Genomic DNA, 17,398 nt, shown 5'->3' with positions numbered 1-17,398 from the left:
CTCTCTCTCCTCCCTTCCTCTCTCTCCTCCCTTCGCGCTCTCTCTCCTCCCTTCCTCTCTCTCTCCTCCCTTCCTCTCTCTCTCTCTCCTCCCTTCCTCTCTCTCTCTCTCCTCCCTTCCTCTCTCTCTCTCTCCTCCCTTCCTCTCTCTCTCTCTCCTACCTTCCTCTCTCTCTCTCTCCTACCTTCCTCTCTCTCTCTCTCCTACCTTCCTCTCTCTCTCTCTCCTACCTTCCTCTCTCTCTCTCTCCTACCTTCCTCTCTCTCTCTCTCCTACCTTCCTCTCTCTCTCTCTCCTACCTTCCTCTCTCTCTCCTACCTTCCTCTCTCTCTCCTCCCTTCCTCTCTCTCTCCTCCCTTTCTCTCTCTCCTCCCTTTCGCTCTCCTCCCTTTCTCTCTCTCTCCTCCCTTTCTCTCTCTCTCCTCCCTTTCTCTCTCTCTCCTCCCTTTCTCTCTCTCTCCTCCCTTTCTCTCTCTCTCCTCCCTTTCTCTCTCTCTCTCCTCCCTTTCTCTCTCTCTCTCCTCCCTTTCTCTCTCTCTCTCTCCTCCCTTTCTCTCTCTCTCTCCTCCCTTTCTCTCTCTCTCTCCTCCCTTTCTCTCTCTCTCTCTCCTCCCTTTCTCTCTCTCTCTCTCCTCCCTTTCTCTCTCTCTCTCCTCCCTTCCTCTCTCTCTCTCTCCTCCCTTCCTCTCTCTCTCCTCCCTTCCTCTCTCTGTTTTGTGTCCCTCTCCCCTCAGGCCCTTCGTTCTCCGTGATGAGGCACGAGATGAGGTCACGGCCGCGTGCCTCTGTGGCGAGGGTCTGATTGTCTCACGCACCCCCCCCACCACCACCGTGTACATATTAACAGTCTATATACACATTCCATCTGTATGTTAATGCAGACTGCCACAGCTGGAATCCCCACTACAAAGTGCCGTCGTTCACTAATAGTTATTATCTTCACGGCCTTATTCCTCCAGGAGAGCCGGTGGAAGACACGGCAAATTGTGTCTCTTTACGATTATGCCTCCGTGGGCTCGCTCATCAGCTTGGCATGGATGGTGGATGAGGATGGGACGCGGCTCCCTCTGATTATTGATATGGCTTTTATTGACGTCATTCCCGCTGTGGGGTTTTATGGTATGAGCATTAGTGGCTGTTAGTGATGCTGGTGTCCTGGGATATGTACAGTCTGTTTGGTTGTTGTCTGACTGTCTGTCTGACTGTCTGTTTGACTATGGGATGTCCTACTGACTAACTAACTGATAGAACTAAACTAAGCAGAGATCAATGCATTCTCTAAGAGAGGGAGAGAGAGAGGGGGGAGAGAGAGAGAGGGGGGAAGAGAGAGACAGAGAAAAGGAGGGGAAGAGAGAGATATACAGAGAGAGAGAGAGATACAGGGAGAGAGAGATACAGAGAGAGAGAGATACACAGAGAGAGAGATACAGAGAGAGAGAGATACAGAGAGAGCGATACAGAGAGAGAACAAACACTCTGTTAGCACTTCCGCATTTACACCCATCCCCAACACACACACACACACACACACACACACACACACACACACACACACACACACACACACACACACACACACACACACACACACACACACACACACACACACACACACAGTCTGTAAGGTGAATGCACCAATTTGTAAGTCGCTCTGGATAAGAGCGTCTGCTAAATGACTTAAATGTAAATGTAAATGTCTCTCCCGTCCCTGTCACAGCTCTTAAAAGGTAGCTGGTGTAAATTGCTGTGGCCTTGTGCGCTAACACCAGATCAGAGAAACCCATCAAGCCAACACTTGGAGTGAGACAGACTCAGTCAGACTCATTGGGGGTAGAGGGGACATGGAACTCACGTCTAGACAGATATGTCTGTGTGATATCTTCCTACAGTCATGTTTTAGTTCACTTCCATAACCTTGGGAGGTTTCGATAGTCTGTAACATGGTAACTCACCATCAGGTTGTTGGGAGGTTTCTATAGTCTGTAACATGGTAACTCACCATCAGGTTGATAGGAGGTTTCTATAGTCTGTAACATGGTAACTCACCATCAGGTTGATAGGAGGTTTCTATAGTCTGTAACATGGTAACTCACCATCAGGTTGTTAGGAGGTTTCTATAGTCTGTAACATGGTAACTCACCATCAGGTTGATAGGAGGTTTCTATAGTCTGTAACATGGTAACTCACCATCAGGTTGATAGGAGGTTTCTACAGTCTGTAACATGGTAACTCACCATCAGGTTGTTAGGAGGTTTCTATAGTCTGTAACATGGTAACTCACCATAAGGTTGATAGGAGGTTTCTATAGTCTGTAACATGGTAACTCACCATCAGGTTGATAGGTTTCTATAGTCTGTAACATGGTAACTCACCATCAGGTTGTTAGGAGGTTTCTATAGTCTGTAACATGGTAACTCACCATCAGGTTGTTGGGAGGTTTCTATAGTCTGTAACATGGTAACTCACCATCAGGTTGTTAGGAGGTTTCTATAGTCTGTAACATGGTAACTCACCATCAGGTTGTTAGGAGGTTTCTATAGTCTGTAACATGGTAACTCACCATCAGGTTGATAGGAGGTTTCTATAGTCTGTAACATGGTAACTCACCATCAGGTTGTTGGGAGGTTTCTATAGTCTGTAACATGGTAACTCACCATAAGGTTGATAGGTTTCTATAGTCTGTAACATGGTAACTCACCATCAGGTTGATAGGAGGTTTCTATAGTCTGTAACATGGTAACTCACCATCAGGTTGATAGGAGGTTTCTATAGTCTGTAACATGGTAACTCACCATCAGGTTGTTGGGAGGTTTCTATAGTCTGTAACATGGTAACTCACCATCAGGTTGTTAGGAGGTTTCTATAGTCTGTAACATGGTAACTCACCATCAGGTTGATAGGTTTCTATAGTCTGTAACATGGTAACTCACCATCAGGTTGATAGGAGGTTTCTATAGTCTGTAACATGGTAACTCACCATCAGGTTGATAGGAGGTTTCTATAGTCTGTAACATGGTAACTCACCATCAGGTTGTTAGGAGGTTTCTATAGTCTGTAACATGGTAACTCACCATCAGGTTGATAGGAGGTTTCTATAGTCTGTAACATGGTAACTCACCATCAGGTTGATAGGAGGTTTCTATAGTCTGTAACATGGTAACTCACCATCAGGTTGTTAGGAGGTTTCTATAGTCTGTAACATGGTAACTCACCATCAGGATGTTGGGAGGTTTCTATAGTCTGTAACATGGTAACTCACCATCAGGTTGTTAGGAGGTTTCTATAGTCTGTAACATGGTAACTCACCATCAGGTTGTTAGGAGGTTTCTATAGTCTGTAACATGGTAACTCACCATCAGGTTGATAGGAGGTTTCTATAGTCTGTAACATGGTAACTCACCATCAGGTTGATAGGAGGTTTCTATAGTCTGTAACATGGTAACTCACCATCAGGTTGTTAGGAGGTTTCTATAGTCTGTAACATGGTAACTCACCATCAGGTTGTTAGGAGGTTTCTATAGTCTGTAACATGGTAACTCACCATCAGGATGTTGGGAGGTTTCTATAGTCTGTAACATGGTAACTCACCATCAGGTTGTTAGGAGGTTTCTATAGTCTGTAACATGGTAACTCACCATCAGGTTGTTGGGAGGTTTCTATAGTCTGTAACATGGTAACTCACCATAAGGTTGATAGGAGGTTTCTATAGTCTGTAACATGGTAACTCACCATCAGGTTGTTAGGAGGTTTCTATAGTCTGTAACATGGTAACTTCCCATCAGGTTGATAGGTTTCTATAGTCTGTAACATGGTAACTCACCATCAGGTTGTTAGGAGGTTTCTATAGTCTGTAACATGGTAACTCACCATCAGGTTGTTAGGAGGTTTCTATAGTCTGTAACATGGTAACTCACCATCAGGTTGATAGGAGGTTTCTATAGTCTGTAACATGGTAACTCACCATCAGGTTGTTAGGAGGTTTCTATAGTCTGTAACATGGTAACTCACCATCAGGTTGATAGGAGGTTTCTATAGTCTGTAACATGGTAACTCACCATCAGGTTGTTAGGAGGTTTCTATAGTCTGTAACATGGTAACTCACCATCAGGTTGTTAGGAGGTTTCTATAGTCTGTAACATGGTAACTCACCATAAGGTTGATAGGAGGTTTCTATAGTCTGTAACATGGTAACTCACCATAAGGTTGATAGGAGGTTTCTATAGTCTGTAACATGGTAACTCACCATCAGGTTGATAGGAGGTTTCTATAGTCTGTAACATGGTAACTCACCATCAGGTTGATAGGAGGTTTCTATAGTCTGTAACATGGTAACTCACCATCAGGTTGTTAGGAGGTTTCTATAGTCTGTAACATGGTAACTCACCATCAGGTTGTTAGGAGGTTTCTATAGTCTGTAACATGGTAACTCACCATCAGGTTGTTAGGAGGTTTCTATAGTCTGTAACATGGTAACTCACCATCAGGTTGTTAGGAGGTTTCTATAGTCTGTAACATGGTAACTCACCATCAGGTTGATAGGAGGTTTCTATAGTCTGTAACATGGTAACTCACCATCAGGTTGTTGGGAGGTTTCTATAGTCTGTAACATGGTAACTCACCATCAGGTTGATAGGAGGTTTCTATAGTCTGTAACATGGTAACTCACCATCAGGTTGTTAGGAGGTTTCTATAGTCTGTAACATGGTAACTCACCATAAGGTTGATAGGTTTCTATAGTCTGTAACATGGTAACTCACCATCAGGTTGTTAGGAGGTTTCTATAGTCTGTAACATGGTAACTCACCATCAGGTTGTTAGGAGGTTTCTATAGTCTGTAACATGGTAACTCACCATCAGGTTGTTAGGAGGTTTCTATAGTCTGTAACATGGTAACTCACCATCAGGTTGTTGGGAGGTTTCTATAGTCTGTAACATGGTAACTCACCATAAGGTTGATAGGAGGTTTCTATAGTCTGTAACATGGTAACTCACCATCAGGTTGTTAGGAGGTTTCTATAGTCTGTAACATGGTAACTCACCATCAGGTTGTTAGGAGGTTTCTATAGTCTGTAACATGGTAACTCACCATCAGGTTGTTAGGAGGTTTCTATAGTCTGTAACATGGTAACTCACCATCAGGTTGTTGGGAGCAGGTCTCTCTTTAGGGAGTCTCTTCATGCTGAACAGAGAAAACAGCACAGTTTGATCACAACGTTGTTTAAACAGAGACATTTTCCAAGGTAAGACTATTTCATTTTTTGGTTCATTAGTTACATTTTTCTATAAGTAATTTCCTAATGAGCATTTGTTCCTAATGAGCATCCAAGGACATTACTGACAAACCTGACAGGCCTAATTGCTAGATTGTCCCAATGGTACTTTTGTTACACTATGAGCCCCACGCAGTGCAAATGGTATGGCTAGTACAATTTGACAATAAAATGTGTGCACAACCAGTCCATATTCCTCATACGTTGTCTCCTCGATGTTGTGTGTGTGTGTGTGTGTGTGCGTGCGCGTGCTGGCCTACTATCATTTGAACAATAAAGCCGATCAAAACCATGTTCATCAGCACCACTCTAACCACCAGCGCCAGCTCACACACACACACACTAAGTACCCAAACAGTCATTGACCCTGTGTGAGGACCCTGCCAGGCCTGAGAATGAGGAGTGGAGATTCGTCAGGGCGACCTACATAGGGGACTGTGAAGGATTAGTGTGAGGTTCTAGAGAGGCCCGTCTGGAGCTAACCGAGTTACTGTGTGATGAATCACAGCAGGCAGGGACCAGGGACAGGACAGGGACCTCTAAAAATAGCCTGGGAGGTGGTAGTGCCAACCTGGTGCCAGGGCTGGGGCGGGCACGGAGAAGAGAAACAGAGACCTGGCCTGTTTGAGTAAATAAGGCATAGAGATAGGTAAACAACAGCTGGTGCTGTGTAGACACACGTACAAGGACATACACATGCAGAAACATGCACACTGTTATGGTCCTGCTTTTGGCCAGTAGGTCAGTCCATTGGGTGTGTTCCCCCTGCTGTGTGTGTGTATTTGTGAGAGCATTTGGCTAACAGGGGGCCAACAGACCACGAGAGACATGGTCAGTGTAAATATTGTGCTGTGCTGCTACAGTAAAGAAACAAATCAGAGAGTTAATTTGTCCTTCAGGAGAGCCTGGTATACTGGGATAAGGCCTGTCCTTGTTATCCTGTCTCTGCTAGCTGCCCCATTACCACCCAACACCATTATCAGACATAGGAGAGTGGAGGGCACTACACTGATAATGCATGTCCTACACGAGTCATCAAGTTAAAAAATACAGCCTACTAAATTCATATGAACGATTGCAATTAGTGTAGTAAAGAAGATGAATTTAAAAACGTTAAAAAATGGTTGAGGTCTGGTCTTTGGCAAATTAAATGCATTCTATCCAATTGTTTAACTTATTTTTTAAACATATTGAATCTGTTGATGTATTAGGTTTCTGTTTCTAGGTTTATTTCTGTTCAGCTGAAACCAACACATCAAAAGGCTGATATATGAGAGAGAGAGAGTGATAAGGGTTGCCTCACCTGGCTATTTTAAGATGAATGCACTAAGTCACTGTGGATAAGATCATCTGTTAAATGACAAATATTAAAAAACAAAATGTGACTCACCACTGTGTGATGAAGTGGACAAAGTTCTGGCTGAACTGACCCACAGGAAGAACAGGAGGGTCCTGGGAGAAACACAGGGACACAACTGAACAACGTAGACCACACAGAAGAACAGGAGGGTCCTGGGAGAAACACAGGGACACAACTGAACAACGTAGACCACACAGAAGAACAGGAGGGTCCTGGGAGAAACACAGGGACACAACTGAACAACATAGACCACTCAGAAGAACAGGAGGGTCCTGGGAGAAACACAGGGACACAACTGAACAACATAGACCACACAGAAGAACAGGAGGGTCCTGGGAGAAACACAGGGACACAACTGAACAACGTAGACCACACAGGAAGAACAGGAGGGTCCTGGGAGAAACACAGGGACACAACTGAACAATGTAGACCACACAGAAGAACAGGAGGATCCTGGGAGAAACACAGGGACACAACTGAACAACGTAGACCACACAGAAGAACAGGAGGGTCCTGGGAGAAACACAGGGACACAACTGAACAACGTAGACCACACAGAAGAACAGGAGGGTCCTGGGAGAAACACAGGGACACAACTGAACAACATAGACCACTCAGAAGAACAGGAGGGTCCTGGGAGAAACACAGGGACACAACTGAACAACATAGACCACACAGAAGAACAGGAGGGTCCTGGGAGAAACACAGGGACACAACTGAACAACGTAGACCACACAGGAAGAACAGGAGGGTCCTGGGAGAAACACAGGGACACAACTGAACAACGTAGACCACACAGAAGAACAGGAGGGTCCTGGGAGAAACACAGGGACACAACTGAACAACATAGACCACACAGAAGAACAGGAGGATCCTGGGAGAAACACAGGGACACAACTGAACAACGTAGACCACACAGAAGAACAGGAGGATCCTGGGAGAAACACAGGGACACAACTGAACAACATAGACCACTCAGAAGAACATGAGGGTCCTGGGAGAAACACAGGGACACAACTGAACAACGTAGACCACACAGAAGAACAGGAGGGTCCTGGGAGAAACACAGGGACACAACTGAACAACATAGACCACACAGAAGAACAGGAGGGTCCTGGGAGAAACACAGGGACACAACTGAACAACGTAGACCACACAGGAAGAACAGGAGGGTCCTGGGAGAAACACAGGGACACAACTGAACAACGTAGACCACACAGTGTAACAGGGAAGCTGGGAAAAAAGAATCTCATAATGTGATTTCAAATCTGTCACTAAAAGCTAAACCCATTTCTTAATGTTGTTAAAGAGATCCACTTTGACAAACATTACTAATCAACATATGAATAACTTGAAATATAACCTAAATGAGAGATTAATTACACAAATCTAAAAATCCCAATTCTTCACAATCACTGTGTCTAGATCTGTATCCACTGGTTAAGAATACAAAACCACAATTCGGAGAAACCCCAAAGTACATAGAATTCTAGTTATTAAAAGACATTTTGCTGAGAAAGGCCGACCTTGATAAAGAGGGTATTTCTAAACGCTGAGATACATTGTCCCGTCTTGTTAGTAAAGAGGTAGCTGCACCTGAACCCCACCTATTGTTGGACGAGCACAATGGAGTCAAGGAAAAGAATCTCCTTTAGGAATCAGCGAGGGGGGTCGGCGAGGGGGGTCGGCGAGCACAAGTGTGAGCAGCACCGGTCATCTCCGTTCCGATAAAAATATTAAAGGAGATTTCGCCATGAAAGATGAAACATTTTACTGTCAGATTGCAACTGTCATTTATTTGACATGAATGCCCTCTAAAGTCTATATTTTAAAGTATATTTTACTTGGCAATGGCACGGTATACAATGTGTTTGAGGCATGAATACAAATAAACTTTATTATAAAGGTATTTTGTTCCAGTTTGATAGTCAAACACTATAAGAATCAATTTGAGAACTTTTTCACCCTGCTGTGCACTCAACAACCACAGTCAACAACCACAGTCAACAACCACAGTCAACAACCACAGTCAACAACCACAGTCAACAACCACAGTCAACAACCAGTCAACAAACACAGTCAACAACCACAGTCAACAACCACAGTCAACAACCACAGCCAACTACCATAACGAACATTGTAGTGAGACAGTCAACTACCATAATGAACATCGTAGTGAGACAGTCAACTACCATAATGAACATCGTAGTGAGACAGTCAACTACCATAATGAACATTGTAGAGAGAGACAGTCCACTACCATAATGAACATTGTAGTGAGAGACAGTCAACTACCATAATGAACATTGTAGTGAGAGACAGTCAACTACCATAATGAACATTGTAGTGAGAGACAGTCAAGAACCATAATGAACATTGTAGTGAGAGACAGTCAACTACCATAATGAACATTGTAGTGAGAGACAGTCAACTACCATAATGAACATTGTAGTGAGACAGTCAACTACCATAATGAACATTGTAGTGAGAGACAGTCAACTACCATAATGAACATTGTAGTGAGAGACAGTCAACTACCATAATGAACATTGTAGTGAGAGACAGTCAACTACCATAATGAACATTGTAGTGAGAGACAGTCCACTACCATAATGAACATTGTAGTGAGAGACAGTCCACTACCATAATGAACATTGTAGTGAGAGACAGTCCACTACCATAATGAACATTGTAGTGAGAGACAGTCCACTACCATAATGAACATTGTAGTGAGAGACAGTCCACTACCATAATGAACATTGTAGTGAGACAGTCAACTACCATAATGAACATTGTAGTGAGAGACAGTCCACAACCATAATGAACATTGTAGTGAGAGACAGTCACAGATGACTGGAGATGGAGAGACCGGGGGAGATGGAGAGACCGGGGGAGATAGAGAGACCGCGGGAGATGGCGAGACCGGGGGAGATGGAGAGACCGCGGGAGATGGAGAGACCGCGGGAGATGGAGAGGCCGCGGGGGATGGAGAGGCCGCGGGGGATGGGGAGACCGCGGGGGAGATGGAGAGACCGCGGGGGAGATGGAGAGACCGCGGGGGAGATGGAGAGACCGCGGGGGAGATGGAGAGGCCGCGGGGGATGGAGAGGCCGCGGGGGATGGGGAGACCGCGGGGGAGATGGAGAGACCGCGGGGGAGATTGAGAGACCGCGGGGGAGATGGAGGGAGACCGGGGGAGATGGAGAGACCGTGGGGGATGGAGAGACCGCGGGGGATGGAGAGACCGCGGGGGATGGAGAGACCGCGGGGATGGGGAGACCGTGGGGGAGATGGAGAGACCGGGGGAGATGAAGAGACCGGGGGAGATGAAGAGACCGGGGGAGATGAAGAGACCGGGGGAGATGAAGAGACCGCGGTGGATGGAGAGACCGGGGGGATGAAGAGACCGGGGGGATGAAGAGACCGCGGGGAATGGAGAGACCGGGGGGAGATGGAGAGACCGCGGGGGATGGGGAGACCGTGGGGGAGATGGAGAGACCGGGGGAGATGGAGAGACCGCGGGGGATGAAGAGACCGCGGGGGATGAAGAGACCGGGGGAGATGAAGAGACCGGGGGAGATGAAGTGACCGGGGGAGATGGAGAGACCGCGGGGGAGATGGAGAGACCGCATGGGAGATGGAGAGACCGGATGGGAGATGGAGAGACCGCATGGGAGATGGAGACCGCGGGGGATGGAGAGACCGCGGGGGATGGAGAGACCGCGGGGGATGGAGAGACCGCGGGGGATGGAGAGACCGCGGGGGATGGAGAGACCGCGGGGGATGGAGAGACCGCATGGGAGATGGAGAGACCGGATGGGAGATGGAGAGACCGCATGGGAGATGGAGACCGCGGGGGATGGAGAGACCGCGGGGGATGGAGAGACCGCGGGGGGATGGAGAGACCGCGGGGGGATGGAGAGACCGCGGGGGGGATGGAGAGACCGCGGGGGAGATGGAGAGACCGCGGGGGAGATGGAGAGACCGCGGGGGAGATGGAGAGACCGCGGGGGAGATGGAGAGACCGGGGGAGGATGGAGAGAGAGACAAAAAGAAAGTGTGATAGAGGAGAATTGAGGCCAAAGGGCAGCAACCCAAACCTCTTCAGCCAACAGAATGAAGACATTTAAACTGTCAAATCAACTGGCTTTAAGCAGCACTCCTACATGTGTTGCAAAATAAACATTTCTAAGAGCCAGAAATCAGAATGTGGTTTTATTACGATCCCAGTATCGTCTGAATCAGAATATAAGGAGGAACATTTCCTTTCTTAAGGGCCAAGCCCAACTTCTTCAGTCTCCTCTTCTTCACCATGCTGTCTGAACGTGTGTGTGTGTGTGTGTGTGTGTGTGTGTGTGTGTGTGTGTGTGTGTGTGTGTGTGTGTGTGTGTGTGTGTGTGTGTGTGTGTGTGTGTGTGTGTGTGTGTGTGTGTATGTATGTATATATATATATATATATATATATATATATATATATATATATATATATATATATATATATATATATATATATATATATATGTGTGGGTATTTCATGTGAATGTGTGTGGAGAGCACAGGCCAGGCCCAGTAGATGTTGTCCAGTAGATGTTGGCCTCCCTCCCTCTCTCTATAGCTCCTCCCTCTCCCCTCCCTCCATAGCTCTTCTCTCTCCCCTCCCTCTATAGCTCCTCCCTCCCTTCCTCTATAGCTCCTCCCTCCCTCCATAGCTCTTCCCTCTCCCCTCCCTCTATAGCTCCTCCCTCCCCATCCCTCCCTCCCTAGCTCCTCCCTCACCCCCCCCATAGCTCCTCCATAGCTCCTCCCTCCCTCCCTCCCCATCCCTCCCTCCATAGCTCCTCCCTCCCTCCATAGCTCTTCCCTCTCCCCTCCCTCTATAGCTCCTCCCTCCCCATCCCTCCTCCCTCACCCCCCCCTCCATAGCTCCTCCATAGCTCCTCTATCCATAGCTCCTCCCTCATCCCTCCATCCCTCTCTAGGGAGAGTTCTGACTCAATCAACACTGCATCTCTCTCCTATCGACATCAGACTGCACACACCATTCTAAGGGTTGATGGAGGGTAGAATGGAAGACTGTGTGGTTTCTAGAGTAGTGGACAGATGAATTCAGGATGTGACTTGAAATTCAACTGGAAATGACCCATCTATGAGAATTTATTACGATATGATTTTTCACACAATGAAGCTCATCCTGTTGTTCTCTATGCTTTCTAGTGTGCTAAAAGTCTTTATGGAGAAAACAGGGCGAAAAGGCAATTGGAGAGCGGAGAGGGAATCTATCTGTTGACAGGAAGTTGCCATTATCTCAGTTCACTGGTCACGATAACAACACCCACCCGTAGCACGCGCTCCAGCAGGTATATCTCACTGATCATCCCCAAAGCCAACACCTCATTTGGCCGCCTTCCAGTTCTCTGCTGCCTGTGACGAATTGCAAAAATCGCTGAAGTTGGAGACTTATTTCCCTCACCAATTTTAAACATCTGCTATCTGAGCAGCTAACCGATCGCTGCAGCTGTACATAGTCCATCTGTAAACAGCCCACCCAATTTACCTACCTCATCCCCATACTGTTTTTATTTATTTACTTTTCTGCTCTTTTGCACACCAGTATCTCTACTTGCACATGATCATCTGATGATTTATCACTCCAGTGTTAATCTGCTAAATTGTAATTATTAGCTCCTATAGCCTATTTATTGACTACCTCCTCATGCCTTTTGCACACAATGTATATAGACAAATGTTTTTCACTACTGTGTTATTGACTTGTATAACTCTGTGTTGTTGTCTGTTCACACTGCTATGCTTTATCTTGGCCAGGTCGCAGTTGTAAATGAGAACTTGTTCTCAACTAGCCTACCTGGTTAAATTAAAAATTAAAAAAATTAAAATGTGACGCACTCCGTAGAGAAATGGTACTTCAAATCGGAGGCTATGCTACATGACTGCTTTGCTAGTGCTGACTGGAATATGTTCCGGGACTCCGCCGATAGCGTCAACGAGCTAATCACCTCCACTACCGGATTCATTAGGAAATGCATTGTGGACGTTGTCCCCACAGTGAAGGTTCTCTGCTTCCCCAATCAAAAGCCCTGGATTAACACAGAGGTTGGCGCTAACTTTAAAGATAGGGCTACCGCACACAGGGCTATCGCAGCCCACCCCGAGGCTATGGCTGAGGACACAAACAAGTACAGGAAGTCCTGCTACGACATCTGCAGAGCCATCAAACAATCAACAGGACAATATACTGTAGGAACAAGCTGGAATCCTATTATACAAGCTCTGATGCCCTCTGCATGTGGTAGGGGCTATAGTCCATTACGGATTACAAAAGAAGACCCAGACGTGATCTGCCCAATGATGCCTCTACCAGATCAACTCAATGGATTTTATGCACGCATCGACAAAAACAACAGCGAGCCATGCATGAGGGCCCCCGCCAGCCCAGAGGACTGGGTGGTCTCGCTCTCCGAGGCCGATGTGAGTAAGGTCTTTAAATCAGGTCAACACTCACAAGGCTGCGGGGCCAGACGGTATTCCAGGGCATGTTCTCAGAGCATGCTCAGAACAGCTGGCAGGCATATTCACAGTCATTTTCAACCTCTCCTTGCCCCAGTCTGTAATCGTCACATCTCATCTCACATCTAAGGCTGCCTGCCACAATGACTACAGCCCTGTAGCACTCACATCTGTAATCAGGAAGTCCTTCGAAAGGACGGTTATGGCACATATCAACTCCATCATACCAGACACCCTAGACCCACTCCAATTTGCATACTGCCCCAAACAGAAATACATCAACAAATACACCTCCAATTGACTCAAATTATGTCAATTAGCCTATCAGAAGCTTCTAAAGCCATGACATAATTTTCTGGAATTTTCCAAGGCGTTTAAAGGCACTGTCAACTTAGTGTATGTAAACTTCTGACCCACTAGAATTGTGATAGAGTGAATTCATTATAAGTGAAATAATCTGTCTGTAAATAATTGTTGGAAAAATTACTTGTGTCATGCACAAAGTAGATGTCCTAACCAACTTGCCAAAACTATAGTTTGTTAAAAAGAAATTTGTGGAGTGGATGAAAAACGAGTTTTAATGACTTCAACTGTAGCATCTGACCCTGGAACTGTGCCTGTATATAGCTACTTGAAACTTGAATGTCAAAATAATATCTGTAATGTGTGTTTGCGTGAGAGAAAGAAAAGGAAGCCTATAAATGGCCTATTGACCAAATAAATGTGTAACAGCACTTGAGCAGTTAGCTTCTTCTGGCTGTACGGCCCACTGGCACACACAGCCCCCCAAAAAGGATGTTCAGTCAAAAAGTGGGAGTGAACTGCTTAAATTGATTCTATCCTAGTCCATGTGGGTTGTAATGACATTACGAAGGGCAGCGCTGAACAGTTGAAACTGGACTTTAAAGAGCTGATTAACTCTCTGCTAGACACTAATAAAACACCCATCATATCTGGCCCTGTGCCCTCTCTGAATCATATCTGGCCCTGTTCCCTCTCTGAATCATATCTGGCCCTGTGCCCTCTCTGAATCATATCTGGCCCTGTGCCCTCTCTGAATCATATCTGGCCCTGTGCCCTCTCTGAATCATATCTGGCCCTGTGCCCTCTCTGAATCATATCTAGCCCTGTGCCCTCTCTGAATCATATCTAGCCCTGTGCCCTCTCTGAATCATATCTAGCCCTGTGCCCTCTCTGAATCATATCTAGCCCTGTGCCCTCTCTGATCATATCTAGCCCTGTGCCCTCTCTGAATCATATCTGGCCCTGTGCCCTCTCTGAATCATATCTGGCCCTGTGCCCTCTCTGAATCATATCTAGCCCTGTGTCCTCTCTGAATCGTGGCATTGAACACTTTAGCAGGATTCTTTCTCTTCACAACTGGCTACGTGATTATTGCATCTCAATGGGTGTAACTTTTGTTGACAATTTCAATACCATTTAGAAACAAAACATGTTCTATAAGGAAGATGGGATCATTTGGGTTCCTGGATCCTTTCACAGCATTATAAGGCTGCGTTGAGACAATGACTTATCAATGACCCAAGCCCAGCTCAGTTAATCCCTACCATTGTGTCGCTGAGTCATCATAATGCTTTAGCAAATGTACATTATACCAGGGGCATTGGTAGACACAATGTAATTAACCTAATTTATGTACCTCTAACTGTCCTGAATGCCTCTGCTGATCCTACAGCTATTGTATGCAGCAATCATGTGTCTATGAACCTGATTTATACTGTTAGCACTGAGGCGGTGTGCCCTAAGAGGAAGTTCACTGTGTGCGGCTCACCCTACACTGACATAAACAATAACATGAGCATATCTTCTTCTGCGAAGCTAAGTAAAGCAATGAAAACAAGCCAGCATCCCAGAAAAGTGCTCACAATAACCGACGTTAACATATGTAGCTTAAGAAATAAGGTTCATGAAATGAATAACTTGCTAGTAACAGATGATTCATATTCTGACTATCTCTGAAACTCACTTAGACAATACATTTGATGATACAGTGGTAGCAATACAAGGTTATAACATGTACAGAAAAGACAGAAATGCCAGTGGTGGAGGTGTTGCTGTTAATATTCAGTACCACATTCCTGTAAAGATTAGAGAGGATCTCATGTTAAATACTGTTGAAGTAATATGGCTGCAGGTTCATTTGCCTCACCTAAAGCCCATTCTGGTGGGAAGCTGCTATAGACCACCAAGATACAGTTATCCAGATACACTCAGTATCTGGATAACATGTGTGAAATGCTAGATAATGTATGTGAGAGGTATATTTTCAGCGTGATTTATATTAAGCTGCCCACTTCAAACTGTAACCAGTGCCTGCAACCTGGTTCAGGTTATCAGTCAACCTACCAGGGTAGTTACAAACAGCACAGGAATGAAATCATCAACATGTATTATTAATGCTGCAGAAATGTGCTTGAAAGCAGTATCCAGATCCATCGGATGTAGTGATATCAATATAGTAGCCATATCTAGGAAAACCAAACTTCCAAAGGCTGGGCCTAATATAGTGTATTAGAGGTCATACAATACGTTTTGTAGTGATTCCTATGTTGTTGATGTAAAGAATATCTGTTGGTCCATGGTGTGTAATGAGGAGCAAACAGACGTTGCACTTGACATATTTATGAAATTGCTTATCCCAGTTACTAATAAGCATGCACCCATTAAGAAAATGACTGTAAAAACTGTTGAGCCCCCGTGGATTGATGAGGAACTGAAAAATTGTATGGTTGAGAGGGATGAGGCAAAAGGAATGGCAAATAAGTCTGGCTGCACAACCGATTGGCAAACATACTGTAAATTGAGAAATCATGTGAATAAACTGAATAAAAATAACATGAAACTAAACTATGAAACAAAGATAAATGACAAAGAATGATAGTAAAAAGCTTTGAAGCACCTTCAATAAAATGTTGGGAAAAAAGCAAACCCATCACTCATTGAATCAGATGGCTCATTCATCACAAAATCAACAGATATTTCCAACTACTTTTTTATTGGCAAGATTAGCAAACGTAGGCATAACATGCCAGTAACAATTGCTGACACTACACATCCAAGTATATCTGACCACATTACGAAAGACAATAATTGCATTTTTTTATTCCGTAAAGCACGTGTGGAAGGAGTGAAAAAATGATTGTTGTCTATCAACAATTACAAGCCACCGGGGTCTCACATGGAAAATTAGTGAGGATAATAGTGGGCGATTTTGCCACATCTTAAATTTAAGCCTACTAGAAAGTGTGTGCCCCCAGGCTTGGAGGGAAGCAAAAGTTATTCCGCTACCTAAGAATAGTAAAGCCCCCTTTACTGGCTCAAAGAGCCAACCAATCAGCCTGTGACCAACCCTTAGTAAACTTTTGGAAAAAATTGTGTTTGACCAGATACAATGATATTTTACAGTAAACAAATTGACAACACACTTTCAGCACACTTATAGGGAATGCTATTCAACAAGCACAACACTTGCACAAATGACTGATGATTGGCTGAGAGAAATTGATGATAAAATGATTGTGGGGGCTGTCTTGTTAGACTTCAGTGCAGCTTTTGACATTATTGATCATATTCTGCTGCTGGAGAAACGTATGTGTTATGGCTTTACACCCCCTGCTATATTGTGGATAAAGAGTTACCTGTCTAACAGAACACAGAGGGTTCTTTAATGGAAGCCTCTCCAACATAATCCAGGTAGAATCAGGAATTCCCCAGGGCAGCTGTCTAGGCCCCTTACTTTTTTCAATCTTTACTAACAACATGCCACTGGCTTTGAGTAAAGCCAGTGTGTCTATGTATGCGTTTGACTCAACACTATACACGTCAGCTACTACAGCGACTGAAATGACTGCAACACTTAACAAAGAGTAGCAGTTAGTTTTAGAATGGGTGGCAAGGAATAAGTTAGTCCTAAATATCTCAAAAACACAAGCATTGTATTTGGGACAAATCATTCACTAAACCCTAAACCTCAACTAAATCTTGTAATAAATAATGTGGAAATTGAGCAAGTTGAGGTGACTAAACTGCTTGGAGTTACCCTGGATTGTAAACTGTCATGGTCAAAACATATTGATACAACAGGTGCTAAGATGGGGGAGAAATCTGTCCATAATAAAGCGCCACTCTACATTCTTAACAACACTATCAACAAGGCAGGTCCTACAGGCCCTAGTTGTCACACCTGGATTACTGTTCAGTCGTGTGGTCAGGTGCCACAAAG

The 17,398-nt window shown here is 45.0% G+C and overlaps 1 protein-coding gene and 1 long non-coding RNA gene across 6 annotated transcripts in view; one reads left to right on the top strand and one right to left on the bottom strand.

Moving 5' to 3' along the window:
* Positions 1–17,398, bottom strand: part of map2k5 (mitogen-activated protein kinase kinase 5) — a 104,535-nt gene that overhangs the window by 12,166 nt on the left and 74,971 nt on the right. For 3 of the 5 annotated variants that reach the window (XM_055912958.1, XM_055912957.1, XM_055912961.1), the window contains one exon: positions 6,729–7,805. In XM_055912958.1, the coding sequence (XP_055768933.1) occupies positions 7,245–7,805 (561 nt within the window). In that variant the 3' untranslated portion in view covers positions 6,729–7,244. The other 2 variants (XM_055912960.1, XM_055912959.1) reach the window with 1 other exon arrangement.
* On the top strand, positions 2,572–2,989 carry LOC129844817 (uncharacterized). Its single transcript, XR_008758008.1, has 4 exons — positions 2,572–2,624; positions 2,669–2,798; positions 2,846–2,900; positions 2,945–2,989. It is a non-coding gene; the product is annotated as an uncharacterized LOC129844817 (long non-coding RNA).

Source organism: Salvelinus fontinalis, unplaced genomic scaffold (genome assembly GCF_029448725.1).
Source record: "Salvelinus fontinalis isolate EN_2023a unplaced genomic scaffold, ASM2944872v1 scaffold_0233, whole genome shotgun sequence".
NCBI lineage: Eukaryota > Metazoa > Chordata > Actinopteri > Salmoniformes > Salmonidae > Salvelinus > Salvelinus fontinalis.
Note: the sequence above shows the minus strand (reverse complement) of the source record. Positions and strands in the feature narration are given on the sequence as shown.